Source organism: Canis lupus, chromosome 5 (genome assembly GCF_011100685.1).
Source record: "Canis lupus familiaris isolate Mischka breed German Shepherd chromosome 5, alternate assembly UU_Cfam_GSD_1.0, whole genome shotgun sequence".
Lineage (NCBI taxonomy): Eukaryota > Metazoa > Chordata > Mammalia > Carnivora > Canidae > Canis > Canis lupus.
Window position 1 is genome coordinate 9,783,734 of NC_049226.1, and position 19,156 is coordinate 9,802,889.

General features: G+C 44.5%; 2 protein-coding genes across 4 annotated transcripts in view; one reads left to right on the forward strand and one right to left on the reverse strand.

The window, feature by feature from the left end:
* The window catches only part of SIAE (sialic acid acetylesterase), a 38,918-nt gene extending 33,375 nt beyond the window's left edge, over positions 1-5,543 (forward strand). Inside the window, 4 exon segments of the mRNA XM_038535814.1 lie at positions 824-978; positions 2,363-2,552; positions 3,951-3,995; positions 3,997-5,543. Coding sequence (XP_038391742.1) covers positions 824-978; positions 2,363-2,552; positions 3,951-3,995; positions 3,997-4,170 — 564 coding nt within the window. The 3' untranslated portion in view covers positions 4,171-5,543.
* Positions 5,544-6,098: 555 nt separating this feature from the next.
* Positions 6,099-19,129, reverse strand: TBRG1 (transforming growth factor beta regulator 1). 3 transcript variants are annotated; one of them, XM_038535815.1, is made up of 9 exons: positions 18,781-19,122; positions 16,851-16,921; positions 15,974-16,206; positions 15,258-15,394; positions 14,813-14,959; positions 10,079-10,176; positions 9,716-9,826; positions 9,163-9,305; positions 6,224-8,500 (listed from the first exon to the last, which is right to left on the reverse strand). In XM_038535815.1, the coding sequence occupies exons 1-9, from the start codon at positions 18,928-18,930 to the stop codon at positions 8,355-8,357; spliced, it is 1,236 nt and encodes a 411-aa protein (XP_038391743.1). In that variant the 5' UTR covers positions 18,931-19,122; the 3' UTR covers positions 6,224-8,354. The 3 variants fall into 3 exon arrangements, with proteins under 3 accessions (XP_038391744.1, XP_038391743.1, XP_038391745.1); XM_038535817.1 differs by having other exon boundaries at positions 8,490-8,628; positions 18,781-19,129; XM_038535816.1 differs by lacking the exon at positions 9,716-9,826 and having other exon boundaries at positions 6,099-8,500; positions 18,781-19,127.
* Positions 19,130-19,156: the final 27 nt, after the last annotated feature.

Consider the following 19,156-nt stretch of genomic DNA (forward strand, 5'->3'; position numbering starts at 1 on the left):
TACTCTTTCTCTTAATGGGAGAAACCACAAAGCCAAATGGTAGGAAGGTGTGGATATAGGAAGGTGTGAAGAATTGGGGTCTTTGATGCAGTCTACCACAGGCTCATGGGCAGATTCCCTGTAGCACCCAAACATGTTATAGATAGGTGTATCAGTTACCTGTTGCTTTGTAACAAACTACCCCCAAACTAGTGGCCTTAAAACATGAGCCATTGCATTTGCTCATGATTCTATGGGTCGGCTGCGCAGCGCTCAACTGGGACGGCTCAGCTCTGCTCTGTGTGATGTCAGCCAGGCTTGCTCGTGTGGCTGCGAGTTGAATTGAAGGCTTGAGCATTCACCTGACTGGCCTCTCGGCTGAGCCTGCTGGGACATTAACCCCTCTCTCTCCTAAGGGTCTTCTGATTTCCCAGGCCTCCCCCCCCCACCCCCCCCCGCCCCCACACACTTCCATGTCATTTCTCCAGCAGGGTAGCTGGACTTTTTTTTTACATGGCCATCTTCAGGTTGCAAGAGAAGGCAAAGGCGCTCCGGGCAATGACTCAAAAGCTGCACGTCACTTCCACCGCATTCTGTTGGTTGGAGAACATGACAGGCTTAGCCCAGATTCAGTGGGAAAAGAAACAGACTACACCTCTTGACGAGAGGGGCGACACAGACACACTGTGGTGTGTGTGGGGAGGGACATTCAGCCACAACAGTAAGAAGCACACTAAATACCTGTTGAATGAGCATTTTGAATGAATGAATGAAGCAGAAGCAGGGTCTGCTTATGAAGAAGACTCTACGATAGGATTCTGATGCAGCACTCTCTACTTTCTAGTTATCTTCCTATTTGTCTGCACCCTCGGATGATACATTTCCCCAGATCCGTTGGCATCAAACAGCAGACTTTGGCTATGTCCCCAACCTGAGGATGCCCAACACTTTCATGGCGGTAGCAATGGATCTCTGCGATAGGAAGTCACCTTTTGGCAGGTATGGGGGTGCTTCTTGGGCTTTGCTTGAACAATACTATATGTTCTTTGTCTGTGGCCTTCACTCTGACGTTCACTTGTGAGGGGCACAGAGTGCTCTAAGGATTGGACTTTAGGAGTGTTCTCTATTAATCATTTACACCGGCCCGTGCTGCAGTAACTAAACCCCCCAACATAGCAGTGCCTTGATGGAACATTTCTTGTTCACATGTCCAAAGAAGGTCAGTAGAGAGGCTTTGCTCATTATAGTTGCTCACAGATCCAGAGTGACGGAGATTCCAAGTTGATCTGTGCTTCCAGTCACCTTCAAGGCTCACACTGGTGATTAAGGTAACTTCTGCTCACATTGCATTGGCCAGAGCAGGCCATGCGGCTGTGCCTGGCTTCAGTGAACTCAGACAAGGAGTAATGTGATACAGGTGAGTGGCTCCGATGACTCCCACACGCCAGCTGTGGGATACAAGGGGATTTGAAATGAAACGAGGCCCAACACTTAGTGTCTGGTTTATAGTAGGAACTTTAACAAATATTTATTTATTTTTTATTTTTTTATTTTTAATTATTTTTATTTTTTTAAAACTTTTTATTTATTTATGATAGTCACACACAGAGAGAGAGAGGCAGAGACATAGGCAGAGGGAGAAGCAGGCTCCATGCACCAGGAGCCCGATGTGGGATTCGATCCTGGGTCTCCAGGATCGCGCCCTGGGCCAAAGGCAGGCGCCAAACCGCTGCGCCACCCAGGGATCCCAAATATTTATTTTTGAACAAAGAAGATTGATTGATTGATTAGATGAATAAAACCAGGAGGAGACCAAGTAATGAACAATGGATTCAGAGGATTTCAGTGGTTAGAATAACTTTGAGTTAGCTCTGCTCTGGTGCCTTTCCTCCCTCCCTCAGGGACATTTATTCCTTCCTTCCAAGTCCTCTACTTTTTCAAGGTTTGTAACCCTATGGGGGGCTCAGAGCCTCGTTTATGATTATTATCATTCACCCATGTCTCTTAAGCTGTTGAGCCACTGATCCCTGTTAGATTTAGTCAACTTTATTCTTTTTTTTTTTTTAATTTTATTTATTTATTTGAGAGAGCAAGAGAGAGCACAAGCAGGGAGAGAGAAGCAGACTCCCCGCTGAGCAGGGAGCCTGATGCAGCGTTCGACCCCAGAAACCTGGGATCATTTCGACCCCAGAAACCTGGGATCATAACCTGAGCTGAAGGCAGATGCTTAACTGACTGAGCCACCCAGGGGTCCTCCCCACCCCCCGCCGAGGCATCTTTATTCTTACCTATCTAAAGGGTGCTTTGTATAATGCTTAAAAAAAAATGTATGGTTACCGTTGAGCTCAAACCTGAAGTTCTCTCCCTGTTGTTTATCCTATAGCATCCACCCTCGAGACAAGCAGACTGTGGCCTACCGGCTGCACTTGGGGGCCCGTGCAGTGGCTTATGGGGAGAAGGTGATCTTTCAAGGACCACTGCCTGAGAAGATGGAACTCTTGGCCGACAAGGGGCTGCTCAACCTCATGTATTCGCAGGAGATCCAGGTGCAGAGGCAGGACAAGATATTTGAGGTGAGAATAGTTGAAACAACAGGGGTTCGTCCTGTGTTGGGAGTCAGGATTTTCTCCACACTGAAGCCCATCTCTTTAATTGTAACATTTCTGTGGGCAGAGCTTGGTTTCTTTTGGCAGGGCGGAGTTTATCCCAGAGGGGTGACTGAGTAGCTATTAATTCTTTCACTTAGAGGCAATTTTGCTAGGACAGTCAAGGAAAGGAAAATGAATCCACATTAAAATACTCCTTTTGTATTTTGCTCCCAGAGCATTCATCTTTGCTCTGGCAAGGCCTGTGGCTTTATTTGTAGGTTACCAATTGGAAGATTCCTCACTCGGGGTTATTTCCCTCATCCTTGGATGTCTTTTTTATGTCACACTCTCCCAAATTCTGAGACTGAGTTTAGTGTCTTCTTTGAGAGGCTTAGCTTAGGGATTTGTAAGTCGGTGCGAATTAATGTAATGGAACTACTTTCTTCTCGTACCTTGCGAGGGTCATTCCACTGTGGAAGTAGAGCTAATAATTACAGAGCTTATGTAGGGGTCTTCCAAAGTTGAGGTGCAGCTGGAGGCATTACTCATGGAACATGCAGATGACTGTCTCTGGGGACCATGAGGCCATCAGGCTGCAGGGGGAGTTGGGGGCGGGGGGAGGAAAGAGGTCACCGGAAGGAATGAATGAATATTGAAGACACGCTTTAATTGTACATGAGTTTACCTAGGGTGCTCCTCCTCTGGAGTCCCAGCTACAATATCCACTGGCCTCAGGTGCTTGGGCAGCACTTACCCCATTGAGCTTAGGACACCGGGTTTTAGGTCATTCCAGCTCCCCAGAAGTATACATACTGAGCTCATTCTCTGTAGTCAGCTGCTGGCCATCTGCCCGTCATCTGGACTTAGAATCAGAGTTGGGAGCAGGATAGAATTTAACCTGTGGGTACTGGATAATTTATGTCCCCTTCAGTGGATTGCTTTCTGTTTGGAGAAAGGTGAATTATCCAAGGTTCCTTTGTGCCCCTTCCTCATTGCCTGGCTCCCTTGGGAGTGCCAGGGTGGTAGCAGCAGCTGGATGGCTCCACTGGCTCAGGTCCTACCTGCTTTGCCAACTGGTCAGAAGGATCACAGCAAGGTTGTTCAGGGGAACCTTCTCTAAATGCTCTATGTGATTATGGTTCCTTGTCTCCCTCAGTAATTCAGTGTTTTATTAATTTATTTTATCACACGAACATTTATCATCACACTATGGCTATGTTGACCAAACCCAACCTGGACTCAGGTTTGTTCTGGTTATTGTAGGAAATGGATCCATGACTAAGAGTGGCTCCTTCTCTCCCTTCTAGTCTGTCTAATGGGCAGTTCCCAATCTCTTGGAATTATCCTGACTTAACCATCCTGACTTTATGATTCTCTCTTTAGATCTCATGTTGCAGCGATCATCAGTGCAAGTGGCTCCCAGGCTCCCATGGATGCTTTCTCGGCTCAGACTCTGACTCTGAGTACCGGTTCTTGTCATGGCACTCTGGCTGCTGTTCGCTATGCCTGGGCCACATGGCCTTGTGAATATAAGCAGTGCCCCATCTACCATCCCAGCAGCACCCTGCCAGCACCTCCCTTCATTGCTTTCATGACCAACTAGTCCTGGAGAGCACAGCAAGCTTGCTAATTGACTTAGTGGCATATGATCATATATATGTATTTTTTAAATTTATTTTTTATTGGTGTTCAATTTACCAACATACAGAATAACCCCCAGTGCCCGTCACCCATTCACTCCCACCCCCCCCCCCGCCCTCCTCCCCTTCTACCATCCCTAGTTCGTTTCCCAGAATTAGGAATCTTTATGTTCTGTCTCCCTTTCTGATATTTCCCACACATTTCTTCTCCCTTCCCTTATATTCCCTTCCACTATTATTTATATTCTCCAAATGAATAAGAACATATAATGTTTGTCCTTCTCCGACTGACTGACTTCACTCAGCTGATCATATATTGAACTTAAGTGTGGGTCCTTTAGATTTGGATTTTTGGTGTTGAAGTGATGACTGTTGCTTTTAAAGGCAACTAGAGAAAAGCACTGGGCAGCTCCCTGCTAGCAAATGGCTGTTTCTGTATTCTGATTATGAGATGAGCCAGTACTGGCAGGCAAACGAGATGCTTGCCTTTTGTCCCCTAATCAGCCTAGTGTCTTACTGGACTAATTCCCAGCTACAAACAAATGGAACCTGTGTCATTCACTTCCCTGTGGGGAGTGTGACCTGTCACACAGTTGCCCCCTTATGTCCAGAATTGTGGAAACTCATGGTTGGAAGGAACTTCAAGGCCACGTGGGCCAGCTCATACTAATGTGTTCTTTACGAAACCTGGCAAGTGGTTACTGAATCTCTGTATGAAGTTTCTAAACTTCCTAAGTTTTTCCTTATGTGGAACTGAAATCTTTCTAGCCTTACTTGTGTTCTCTCTCCAGCCAAAAACAGTTCTTGAGTGTTTGAAACCAGCCAGCACTGCACACAGGCATTTGGTGAGGTGCATAGGGGCTGCCTAAAGGGGTCAGGAGAAAGAGGGACGTACTGGCTCTGGACAACGTGAAAACAGAGGTCATGGAGGGGCAAGTAGGCTCAGTAGAAATCTGAGGTAAGAGGTTTACCTATAAAAAGGATAACCCAGGGCAACCCTGGTGGCTTAGCGGTTTAGTGCCACTTGCAGCCTGGGGTGTGATCCTGGATACCTGGGATCGAGTCCCACGTCGGGCTCCCTGCATGGAGCCTGCTTCTCCCTCTGCCTGTGTCTCTGCGCCCCCCTCTCTTTCTGTGTCTCTATGAATAAATAAATAAAATCTTAAAAAAAAGAAAGGATAACCCAGATAGAAGAAAAAAGAGGCTGAAAATAAAGCTACACGATAAGCATTTAGAAAAATAATCCAGATGGGACAAATGTGAAAGTGGGCTCTGTGTGTGTACTGTTACTCATACTGCTGTTTATTGGTTGATTAAAAACGCTAACTGCACCTGATATTTGTGTCATCTATTGGAATTTGGAAATAAAAGTATCATCATTAGTGGCATGTATACATTTATGGCCCATCAAAACTGGGTTAGGAACAGGTTTGTAAATTGTTCTTTGAAGCCGGAGTAGCTTCCACTCCCTTAATGGGAGAAAAGAACGAAAGCAATAAGCACGCACCTGACCCCAAAGGGCCCAAGTGTAGCTCTGAGCATCAGGACCAGCTCTGTCAGTGCCAGGATTTATCTAGTAAAACACCAGCACAAATATACAGTCTGCAAGGAACTTTGGCTCCTCTGAGGACTTCCTAGTGTACAACTAACTCCCAACACACATTCTTTGACCTCATATGCATCTGACCTGAGGGGAACCACGAACCTAGGAACGGACTCCTGAGAAAAAGTAAATCTACCCTCCTCTCTGCCGACACACATGCACACATGGGCTGTTCTAATTTTCAGGTGGCTCGGCATGGTCAGGAACCCAATGCCCAGGCTCCTTTCACCCCCAGTAACCTGTGCAACAAGGGGAAAAATTAGCTTTAGGTAGTAGGTAAATTAAAAGTCATGTGAAACTTCATTTTTAATGGCTGAATAATTTAACTTTTTAGCATTCAAAAAATGAGATTTACAATTATTGTAGATTTGGACACTAACAAAAAGTATAAACAAGTAAAAATCACCCCAAAATTCACCATTTGGCAAAAAACATTTAATATTTTGGTAAACATTCACTTGATTTGCTTGGGTTATATTTACACACTACACGTTGTATCATTTTATAATCGGTTTTTTACTTACTCAAGCAAAATAATTTTCCTACGTAAACTGAATATTATTCAGTTAGATTAAGTGTTTCAGTTTGCGGGAGCCCCATACTTTAACCAATTTTCCATTAGTTGACATAGAGATTTTTTTTCCAATTTTTCCCTGCTAAAATGAATACTGTGATGAATGTTACAGGCAAACATCATAGTCTGCTTACCTCCTCAGGATCCTTAATGTGGAGTAACAGTTTTAAGGATAAATACGTTTAACATTTTGATAACTGCAGCTTAACTCTCCTGAAGGGTCCAATGGTTTACAGACCCACTAAGCTATGGTGCCATTTAGCCTCAATCCCACTGACACTGGATATTGTCAGATTTGAATCTCTAACAATCCAAGAGATGAAAAGATGTGTTAAGTATACTGGGGGGAGGGTTCAAGTTTTTTAAAATGACCTGTAGAAAAAAGGTTTTACATTTATTTCATGTACCCCCTTCATATGGATGCATGTGATTTTTTAATGTAAATACACATACACATACAAGTTTCAACATTTTGGCATGTGATGCATTCTACTAAGTTCTAAGTGTTTTATTTAATTGAAAAAATAGAGGTCTTGACTCCCTGTTTAGGAAAAACCAATGGGTTGGGATCTCTAGTTTGAAAACCACTCTTCTAGGAAAGCTAAAAAGTAAATACTCTTATCAAAGCAAACAGCACAATAACTTATTTAAAAATTTTTTAAATGTCTTTCTTAAAAGGAGGCTCACCTTTATGTGTCTTACTCAGACTGTATGTAATACAGTATATCTGCTGTATGGTAAAAGCAGCAGGTATCCATTCTGTGGAAGTGCACGTGTCTAGCCAACATACACAGCAAACAAAGGAAAACATGGAAGCATTAACAGCTTTGAGTAATCCCTTTTATACCCCAGGTTTGCTGTTATCCAAATTTTATTTACTTTTTTGTACTGTAAAAGCTACACAAACTTATAAAAAGTCTATAGTTAAGAGTCAGAAAGTTAATAGCAGTTACTTTCGTTTCTGGTATTTCCGTGGCCAGTGTGGCTGTCTGCCCCCTCCCTCCGCTGATGCACCTACTCCTAGGAAACAAGAACCCCCTTGTTGTCCCCAGTCAGCAGTTAGGAACTGCAGCGCAGTGACAACTGTCACCACTCTTTCCCCGTTCTTCCGCCTCTGGGGGGGGGGTCCTTCCGTTGCTTCCTTCCATCTGGCCCTGGTACCTGGTAGGACGGACAGCGAGGGCAGCCCACGTGGTACTGCCAGTGGTCCGGGTCAGGCGAGGTGGTAAGCCTCTCCCTCAGTGCCCTAAGCAGGGCCAGCACATTCGGTTGCATAGAACACCAGTCATGTTACTGCCCGGCTAGTGAAGTGACCGGGCGAGTCTGCCCTGCAGGATGGGAGCCGCCCCCCCCCCATCACGCTGGATCTGGTATTGTGTGGACTCAAGGTATTCGGCTACAAGCATGTTCTCAGATAAGGAATGGCAAAGGGGAGAGACAGGATTACAGAGGACTTTCTGATTCCCTTGAAGGATGACGTGTGATGATAAAGATGAACGGTGTGCCTTGGCCGGGCCTCTCCAGCTTGGGGATAAGCAGCACTGGACTGGGATCGTACGGACGTGAAAATAAAGCAGGTGCTTGGGTGGCAGGGGCTGGGCCGTCGTTCCTGGAGCTAGGGTCAGAATCCGGGTGGAGGGCTGTTAGACTCCCGCCTCTCCCTTCTGAGTCCGCAGCCTTCTCGCACTCTGGCTTATAGAACATTTAAGTTTACTCTACCTCAGGCAGAGCTAAGCAAAAAAAAAAAAAAAAAAAAAAAAAAATCCCGATTATAAGAAGATGAAAATAAGCAGATTTGTAAAGAGAAATTTATTGCTAAAAATAAAGCAGCTGCAGTTTTTCCCGGGGAATACTGTCGGCACAGGAATGTCCATGACAATGTGTTAATTGTCTCCTTCATTCCCGAACTGCTGTCTTCTTCCACATTTGGAGTCTTAAGTTAAATGATGTGGGACATGACCCCTTCCTGGTCAGTCTGAAGACTGCGTTGGGCTACACTGTGACAGAGAGTTCAGGTGCTGTAGGTGAGTGTCCGCCAGGGGTTCGTGTGCCAGGAACATGGGCTGGTAAGAGGACACGAAGGGTGTGGGCTGAAGCTCTGGAAGGTCCAAGGATCCTGGAGAAGAACATTCCTTCAGTTCCACTGCTGCCTAGGAATCTCAGGGGACTGATCAGACGCATGTAGTACACGTCCTTACAATTCCTAAGACCCTTACAAATCTGCCAGCTGAATTTTGCCCTCGTCTGTTAAGACAGGACAGAACTTTGTAAGAAAATCGTGGCCAAAACAGAGTAAGTGACTTGGCTAGGGTTATATGTTAGAGAGTGAGAATTTTAATTCTATTATTTCCAGTCCAGGACTCTCCCTTTATGACTCAGTGCCAGACTCCCTGATCATTCCACGCTTCTGTGGCCGGGAATCCACTGACCATAGGTGGGACCAAGGCCATGACCTGGTCCCCTTCACTTCATTTGAAATTTTAGTCCTGCACCGTGAACGCTCCCCTGGAGCTCCATGTGGTCGTATTTAGGTTAGAAAATGAGAAAGCTGAACTTCTCCGGGGGCCCTGCCTTAGCCTGATGGCAGCTGCTCCCTGTGACTGCCGCCAGCACTGCTGGAGAGCTTGGTGGGGCAGCCCATCCTTGAGCCTGGGACTCTGCCGTTGGGGCGGTGGAAGTTTCTATCACTTACTGGCCAGCTATCTGGATTACTCAACTCTGGAGAGCAGGGGGCGGCCTAAAAACAATTTTCAAGCCGGAAAGGTAAAATGAAGCTACCTTGCAGGATGGGATCAACATGATCTTCACCAAATGCCTGTCTGTGAAAGGCTTCGAAGCTTATAGTTGGATCATCCTCTGGCAGTCCTTGGGGCGGCAGCCCATCTCCAGGTCTCCACACATCAAATTTCACCCACTGGTAACTGCGAGATCAAAGGGTATCGTTATCAAGAGCTGTCTGTTAGTTGTAACGACCTGTTCTTACTTCCAGATCAGGTATTTCCTCCCGTAGATATATCTAAAAATCCTATTAACAAAGAAACTTAGAGAAGACAGGTGCCTTTAGGGACATGTCATTCTGCAAGACATCCCAACCCTTCTGCTCTCATGGTACTCACAGAAAATGGTAATTCAAGTACAGTGGGGTACTGGCTCCTGTTCACTTGAGGCCAAGGGGACTAATACTGAGGTGCGCCGGCTGGGAGCAAGCATGCTTTGCACATAGAAGCAGCTCAGTAAGTGTAAGAATAAGCAACGCAGTAACTGTCAGCTTAGGTCCCTGACCCACTCATCACAGGACTTCTCTCAAGGGAATGGATTTGACCACACTTACTTGATGCATTTTCGAGCTCCTGGACAACTCTGGATCAAGTTGTGAATAGTTGGATGAGAAAACCCAAAAAAGTCAGCTCCAGATGGAAGCAGGTTGGGCATTAGTTTTCCCCTAAAAAGGAAAGGGAGGATTTGTAGTTTAAAAGTTTAGAGGGAGATGAGAAAGGTTCAGGAATGGAATGTGGGTATGAGTGCAGAGAACAAACTTTCTTGACTTGGATACTCTGGAGAAATCCAAAGGATTTCTGGTAAGAAATCTAAAGGATACAGGAGAGCGCTCTATAAATATAGGATTTCCGTACATTTAAAACAAAGTCTCACTCTACAAGTGATCTATTCAGACTGTCTTCGAGTTTCAACTTACATAGCAGCACTTATGGTCTTGAGCAGTTCTGCGTGACAGGCATCTGCAGAAGACGTGACAATGGCATTCTGAGGGTCATCTTCAGGAACAATTTCAAACTGAGAAAGACCAAAGGGCAATGAGATCAACCATGAAGGAGGAAATAGTAGAAAGACCTATTACTCCTACAACTACTACTTCACTCTAGATCTTGAAGCTGATGTATATGATACTAGAAGGTGGGCACAATTTCCTAGAGGGCTGTTAAAAATTCAGTCCAAGAAAACAAAGTCCTTTGATTGTTTTGGTGCAATACACCTTACTTGACTGCTCTCCACAAGTCAACACTTAATTTGTTACTACCTTTCCTATCCACTTACTTATATCTGTAAGTACAAATGATTTTTATTTTTTATTTTTTAAAAAAGACATTATTTGACAGACAGAGAGAGAACACAAGCAGGGAAGTAGGAGGCAGAGGGAGAGGGAGAAGCAGGCTCCCCACGAGCATGCAGCCCGATGCGAGGCTCAATCTCAGGACCTGAGATCATGACCTGAGCAGAAGGCAGACACTAAGTGACTGAGCCAGCCAGGCCCCCCTACTTTTTTATTTTTAAAGGTTTATTAGAGAGAGAAAGAATCAGTGGGGGGAGAGGCAGAAGGAGAGAGAGAAAGAGAAGCAGACTCCTTGCTGAGGGGGAGCCTGACTCAGGGCTCCATCTCATGACCCTGAGATCATGACCTGAGCCAAAATCAACAGTTGGATGCTCAACTGACTGAGCCACCCAGATGCCCCACAAATGGTATTTTAGAAATATATGAGATCAAATAACATCATGTAATCTTAGGTTAACTCTAATGTTTAGGAGGAACACAGGCCATTTTTTCTTGCAACCATCATTTATTTTTTGAATTGCAAAATTCCTTGAGAGAGTTTGTGTGTGTGTGTGTGTGTGTGTGTATATATATATATACACACACACACATAATTTTTATATATATATATAAATACACACAAATATATATAAACCCTTTAATCAAAACTATACTAATACTGAGGAATTTCTGCCAAGGAAGTATTTTTATAACATATATTTTCTAGCCATCTTAACTCCTTGACCAGTTTTCTACAAGTTTTATGAATTTTTGTGAAGAAAATATTTCTGTAACAAGTTCTTAGCCAATTAAGTTCCTTGACTAGTGATCTATAAAGTTTGGTTAAACAGTATCCATTTTCCCAAAGGAAAATACAGATGGCTAACAGACATGAAAAGATGCTCAATATCACTCATCATTTAGGGACATACAAGTCAAAACTACAATAAGATATCACTTTACACCCGTCAGAATAGCTTTTAAAATTAACACAGGAAACAACAGAAAACAGTACAGAGTTTCTTCAAAAAGTTAAAAAAAAAAAAAAAAAAAAAAAGAACTACCCTGTGACCCAGCAATTACACTACTAGGTATTCACGCAAAGGATACAAAACATAGTGATTTAAAGGTATAAATACACTGATATTTATAGCAGCATTATCAACAATAGCCAAATTATGGAAAGAGCCTAAATGTCCAGAGACTGATGGATAAAGAAAAAGAATAAACTCTTGCCATTTGCAATTACATGGACAGAGCTACAATGTATCATACTAAGTGAAAGAAGTCAGAGAAAGACAAATAACATGATTTCACTCATACCTGGAATTTAAGAAATAGAACAGATGAACACAGGGTGAAATAAAGAAAGGCAAATCATAGAACCGACTCTTAACTAGAGGGAACAAAGAGGGCTGCTAGAGGGATGCAGGCAAGGGGTGGGCTAGATGGGGGATGGGGAGTCAGAGGGGCACTTGTGAGGAGCACTGGGTACTTCATGGAACTGATGAATCACTACATTCTACTCCTGAAACTAACATCACAGTGTATGTTAACTGAAATTTAAATTAAAACTTAAGAAAAACCAAAGGAAAACCAAAACAGTACCTAGTTTTTAAAAAATGTTTACTTTAGCCAAATTATTCCAAACAGAATTAATTTCTTTTCTGTATATTTTCAAACTATCATGTGCATTATTAATCATTTTTTAGAATCCCAAATCTAGTCTCCTGAGTATGGTTTTTGCGGCTGTTAGTTTTCTTCTGCAGTTTTCACTTCAATTTTACTGTGTCAAATCTTAGAGCTCTTTCTTTCTTTTTTTAAGATTTTATTTATTTATTCATGAGAGACACACAGAAAGAGAGAATTGCAGAGACACAGGCAGAGGGAGAAGCAGGCTCCCATGGGGAGCCTGAAGCAGGACTCGATCCCAGGACCTCGGGATCATGCCCTGAGCCAAAGGCAGACACTCAACCACTGAGCCACCCAGGTGTCCCTTTAGAGCTCTTTCAGTTTTGTCAATAATCATTATCTTGTGAGTTTTAGTCAGCAGTTTTGTTACTTCAACCAATGACCTACCCTGCAAACTGAAGACACTTAATGGTTTGTGTCTACTTCTCAGCCATGCATGAAAAAAACACAGACAGTTTTCTTTGGTTATTCCAGGGCTGCTCTCTTGTTTGGTATTGGTCACTTTGATGCCAATCTTTTATACTGTATGCACTATACTATTTTGGACAAAGAGCAAATAAAAGTCCACAATCTACTATTTTGGTCTTGGAGAGCTTTCCCTGTTTGTATGTATAACTCTACTTCATTCTTTTAACTGCTACATAATATACACGAGGTGGATAAATCTTAATTTTTATCTATTCTCCTACTGATGCATATTTCAGCTATTCCTATTTTCTTGCCATTGCATACATGCCATTATGTACAGTTAAGTTATATAACTTATATATTAACTCTTTTACTAGCATTTGCACATTTCTCTAGGAAATACTTGAATACTTAGCAGTATTCTGGGTCAAAGGACACACATATTAAATTTGTCAGTATAGCCTTCCAAAAGACTGAAAATTTTCACTTGTACTAATGCATACTTGTTTTCCTATATCCTGGCCAACACTAAATATTATGAATCTCTCTCTTGTTTGCCTAGGAGAAAAATAGAACCTTTAAAAAAAAAAAAAGATTTTATTTATTTACTCATGAGAGACACAGAGAGAGAGGCAGAGACATAGGCAGAGGGAGAAGCAGGCCTCATGCAAAGAGCCTGATATGGGACTCGATCGCAGGACTCTGGGATCACACCCTGAGCCAAACGCGGAGGCTCAACTGCTAAGCCACCCAGGCGTCCCCAAATAGGGCCTTTTTATTTATATTTCCCTAATTGTTAATGAGGTCTGTTCTTACCAACCCAACCATCTGCACTGTTTCTATGAAATACCTGTTCTGATTGCTTTTTGCATTTTACCAGAGGAACACTTTATCTGGATATTAATCCACAGTTATATATTTTCTTCCTGTTTTTTTGCTTGAGTTTTAATTTAACTTATCAGGTCTTTTGTCATTCATTATATTTTTAATGGTCAAATATGTTACTATTTTCCTTTATGACGTCTACATTTCATGCCCTACTAAAGAAAAGCTTTCACTTCACTTTAAGATTATAAAAATATTTTTCTATATTTCTGTTAACATATAGTATGAAACATTCTATAAAGCTAAAGTAATTAAAAGTCCTGTTAGCATTTACAGAGATGAAAAAGAATCATCTGGAAGCATACTGAAATATTATATGCATTATATGCACACTAGAGATTACTTCATGTTAGTTGGAAAAAGAAAGAACTAAATTTCATGATGTACCTGAAAATAATGTCTAGAGAGGTTAATAAGCTTTAAAAATAAAAGGGGGGGGGATACTTAAAATCCTACAAACTTTTCTTTTCAGAAATATTTCAGCAGTTTGTCTTTGAGGAAATTAAGAATCAGCTTGTCAATATCCATTACAATCTTATTAGAATTTTGATTACATTTGCAGTGAATTTATAAATTTGTTATAAATATGGGCTATTGCTACAAGGAGTCTTTCTGTTAGAATACTTTCTAAACAGAACTCCTGCAGTGGCCAGGTCATTTAAACAGTCACCTGTATCTAACAACGCTCTAACCAGGAGAGGCGCGCTGCAGTATTATCCACATGCATCAGGCTGACTCTCAGCTTCTGCTCAAAGGTTCCCCTCCTTGCCTTTACTTCCTTCCACCCAACTTTCTGGTGATCTGTAACATCAGACATTGAAGCCTGGAGCTTTGAAAATGGTCTATTTTTTTCCTAATGATCAGAGGTGATGGGTGGGGAAAATCAGCTGCCTTGAATTGGTAGCAGTGGGAAGGATGAACAAAGGTATTTACAAAACTAAGGTTCACATCTTCCAGGTCCTTAAGAGCGTGTGCAACCAGAAACTAATAGGTACACCCCCATCTTTGCTACCCCCATCCTGGTCCTCTGAAATGGCAGAGTATCAAATTAGTCTTTCCTGTATATAGGCTTGTTTAGCCTCACACAGTTACCATAGCAACAGTACAAGCAGCAGGGTTCAAAGGAAAGGTCGTCACTATGAGAGCCAGACAGATATAGATCCGAATACCAGCTCAAGCACTTATTAGCAAATGTCTGATTTAGAGCTAATCGCTTTTCTGCATCTTGGGGTTACTCAAATGGTGACTGTACGGTATGTGCTTAAGTGTCAAAACAGGTAATACCCATAAGTGGCTGTCACAGAGAAGGTTCTCAAAAAAAAAAAAAAAAAAAAAAAACCAAAAAAACATAAAAACAAAGAAAAGAAAAACAGCGGTCATAAGGAGAGTGGGTACCTGAGGCTGCATGCCACCATCCTTGATCTGACAGGTATACAGACACTTTTGGTCTGGGCACTTCACGCTGGCATATATCCGAGTACTGCAGTAGCCCACAGGGTAGATGGCACTCTCATCATGGAAGCCAGGTCGGTCGGTGATGATCTAGAAGAGAGATTCCCCGAATCTGCGACTAAGGTCGCTGGAGAATTCAGAAGTCCAGTGTACTGTGTGTAGTAGCCCTTGAGACCATTTTGGGGTTGCAAAGAATGACTTGAATCACAGAGAGAAAGTGTGTAGGCTGGGCAGTAGACAAAACTGACCTGGTTTCCTAGGGACTGGAGGTTTTCTGGGGTTGGTCTGGATCAGCAAGGGACTCCGGCTAATGGGAACGGGGAGGGAAGGCTCAACCCCATTCCCGTATTTCTGATTCTCCTCTCTATGTATCGCTGGTCTCACTCACCTCCCCCAGGCTATATACTGTTAGACCCCCCAGTCCGATGGGGAACACAGGCCGTCCTGAGGGATCCAGGGCAATGGGCTGAACCAGCTTGCGAGCACCTCCCTCCATTTTCTTTTTCTTGGATGTTTTCTTCAGAACTGAAACGCAAATCTGGGGTCACCCACTTTAGGTCCCTCCCAATGCTCAGGGGAAGGGAAAAATTGACACGTGAATGCTAAGAGCCATAAGCCAATCCTGGTTCTATATACTCCCTGAATGGGCACAGGGGGCTTTTCCCCAAAAGCCCAGAGTATCTTTCTAACCCACCCACCTGGCAGTGGCTAATTTTAACATTAGTGCTGAGGACCTAAAAGGCTTGCACTTTTTAAGGCCTCTTACTTTATTTAACAGATCAGAAATTTCCCAAGCCATCCGTGTGCTCAAGAGGCCACCTAGCCCATTTCCCTGCCTCTAGGAAAGACTGAACTGAAGGCATCCCAGAGACCTGGAAGTGTGGGAGCAGGGGGGAGGCCCTTAGCCTGCTCTCTTCATATTTAGCCAGGTCTGTCTAGAATTCCTTCACCCAAAGTAGCTCTGATATACTTGCTTTCTGAGGGCTAGGAGAGCTGCTTAAGGACCAGATGAGAGTTTGAGTATATCTGTGGTCATGTTAGTACCAGTTCTTTGTCAACAGTCATTGGGCCACTGGGGCAACTGATATCCTCTCCCCAAGGTACCTTCCAGTTTGTTGTTCTCTTTGCCTTTTTCTTTTTTCTCCTTCTTGGATTTCTTCCCAAATGGTTCCTCAGCCCCAGTGCTGGGCCCAGAAATGGACCCAGTTCCCTGTATAGTTCCCACAGTGCTGGCCACACCATAAGTCAGGGGCAAACTGGAGCTGTGGGAAGGAGCTGCAGCCTGTACTTCCCCTTCAGTTAGAGCCTGAAGCTGGAGGAGCTTCTTTAGCAAATACCTGAGTTTGGGAAGGAAAAGGAGCAGAGGTATGAACTTCTGTTTGATATCAGTTCAATATTTTACTCAAGTGCTGGAAAAGCCAGAATTATACACAAAGATTATCACACTCATAAAAATAAAGTTCTTCTTGGACCCAGGGAATAATGAAGCTCCAGAGGACAATATGTCAAGGAGCCATACAGAGGACTGTAGCTTATCTCTATTGCATCTAGAGTGTTCCTCTACCTGGATGTTGAAAGGTGTTACGCTCCCAAAAGGCACATACCATGACCTGCTTATGTATATATTTTATATACAGACTGTGGTCTGCATAGAGTAGTACATACTGAGTATTTATGGAATGAGAGGCAGTTTCTTTTATCCCTTCTCTTTTATAATTGAAGAGTTATAAGAAGATAGCTTATTAGATATGGCAAGAGGATCATGTCAGAAAGATGAACAGAGGAGCTGTCTCATCCCCAGGGTCCAACATGACTTGGGTAAATGGGAACCAGTACCAGCGGTTGTGAGTTTCTCTGTACTTGATCAGTAGCCAATGGGTCGTATAATGCACAAAAATTCTACTGGAAAAAATTCCCAAAACAGTAACACTGTATCAATCACTGAAAATGTGATTTTGAACACAAAATGAAGGCAGCTCACCGTCTTTCTTCTTTTGCTTTAAGAAATTTTTCCTCAAGACGAGCAATTTCATCACAAATAGCAGCATTTTCCTTTAAGAAAAATTTTTGCATAAAATCACATAAAAAGAATAAAAGATCAAAGTATTATGCTAGGAAGAGGAGCTGTATTTCTTTTCTTTTTCTTTTTTTTTTGAGAGCTCAAACGAGATCGGGGGGGGGGGGGGGGGTGTGGGGAAAGGGGCTGCGAGAGAGGGAAAGAGCAGAGAATCCTAAGCAGGCTCCATGCCCAGTGAGGAGTCCGATACTGAGCTCAATCTCACCACCCTGAGCTCAAGAGTCAGATGCTTAACCAACTGAGCCACCCAGGCACGCCAAGAGGAGCTATAATTCAAATCAAAATAGTCTATATTGCTGGGTGAGCTACTCTACCTTGCAGACAAACTTTTAAAACAATGTACAGCTTTTAAAAACTTTAAAAAGTTTTTTAAAGGTAGAGTCAAGTTCCACTATGGGCAGGGTAATTATATAACTTACTAAAACTGGGACATGTCTGAATGAAAAGGGGATGCTGGTAATTATTTTGCCAGTACAGTGTGGTAGAACTAGGGTTGCCCTAGGCAAACCAAGATATATGATCACCCTAATTAGGGTAGCCTTTGGCAGAGAAAAGGGCATACGGCTTAAGTTTAATCCTTCCAAATATGAGAAATGTCCATTCCCAAGTGCCTTGATTCTTGGGGAGCTCACAAAACCAATGTAACCCAAAGCATCTCATGCTACATGAACCCTGAAGAGTAGACCTGGGTAGAACAAAATCCACTGTAATATGCAAAATTCTTAAACTTCGTAATCTACTCATGGGTACTCAAGAATCATCTGTCTTTCTGATGCAATCTGTTTGCCAAGCATGAGCTGTAAAGGACACACTCTCCTCTGGATGTTCCCCAGGGGAGACCTCGCACTCTGAATGTTCAAAGCGGCACCCCCTTCTCTCCACAATGCCTGCTTCCAGTACTGGATGGAACCAACCTCCTTCTGGTAACCTAGACCTTAGGTACCGCTGACATGTAGGGAGGGCATAAAAGAAAGGGAATGGCCAATGAAGTATCAAGTCCTCTTCATTCTACTTCCTTCATTTCTCTCCAGAGCGCACAGCAAGTGCTAAGTGATTGCTTCTGGAAAGAATGTTTAACTTCCAAACCTTCCCTTAGGCTTCCCCCAAAAAGCTGAGAGAATGTTGGAGCTTTTGGTGGAGAGGAGAGGGTAAGGTGGGGGATTCAGACGTGGGAAGCGCGACTGAGGACTCGGTTCCCGACTTCCCAGCCCGGAGGCAGGCAGGCCTGGGCGAGCCGGGATAAACCGTAACACGGACCGGGGCCTGCAGGCCAGCTCGCTCGGTCGGTAGACTCAGTGCCTCTACAACAGAAGAACAAGCAGAGACACTAGAGAGGCTCAAGGTATTAAAAGGGGGCGGGGGTGGGGGTAAATGACTGGAAAGCTTCCCGGGCCTGCTTGGGGCAGGGGTCAGTTGTGTGTATTCAGGGTGCCTGGGAATAAGCTCTGTAGTGGAAGTGGTAGAGAAACCGGGGCCAGTGATCGGGGCAAATCATCTTTGGGTTTCAGTGCCTCCCTCTAGGGTCCTCTTGAGAATCCAACGCCTTTCCCAGAGCGTTGCGGCCAGAGGGGCAAGGACCGCCAAGTCCCCGGCACGTCCTCGGGGTGCCGAGCACTCCACCTTCCTCACTTCAATCTTCACCAACTCCGAAAGGCAGGCAGCGGGCTCGGAAACGACCTAAGGCGTCCGGGGTCGCCCGGCGGGCGGGCCTAGCGGGTGTGCGCAAGCCGACACCGCGGTGCCCGCCGCCCCGCCCGGGGAGCGCCGTGCGGAGACGCGTCGCGAGGGAGAGGAGTGTCGAGGCGGACAAGCGCCGAGCGGCGGTCAGACTCACAAACACGGTGGCTTTGGCCGCTTTGCGCAGCCGCAGGTACTTGAGCCGGTACTTCTCGTTCTGGCTCTTCTTCGGGAGCTTTTTCATCCTGGCCTTGCTGGACGGCAGCGGGGCGCGCGGCGAGGAGGCCGGGCCGCCCAGCAGGCTCATGGTCCGGCCCCGCTACGGGGCCTCCCGGGCGCGGCCGGCATCGGCTCCCAGGCCGAGGAGCGCCGGCTTCGTCTCGTCGGGGCTGCCGGGACCCGGCCTTCCAGGATCTAGCCTTCCAGAACGTTCCCGAGGCGGACGGCGGCACCAAAGCTCCGTCCGCCGCCCTCGGCCCCGGGGCCTCCCCGCACTTCCGCGTCGGGGAGGAAGTGAGCCCTGCCCGGAAGTG

Bases quoted from the DNA above. Each gene is read 5' to 3' on its own strand.
- TBRG1 (XM_038535815.1), bottom strand. From the start codon at position 18,930: ATGAGCCTGCTGGGCGGCCCGGCCTCCTCGCCGCGCGCCCCGCTGCCG. The intron at 16,922-18,780 runs GTGAGTCTGACC...TTTTTCTTAAAG, and splicing joins CGGCCAAAGCCACCGTGTTT to GAAAATGCTGCTATTTGTGA. The intron at 9,827-10,078 runs GTAAGTTGAAAC...TTTCCTTTTTAG, and splicing joins AAGACCATAAGTGCTGCTAT to GGGAAAACTAATGCCCAACC.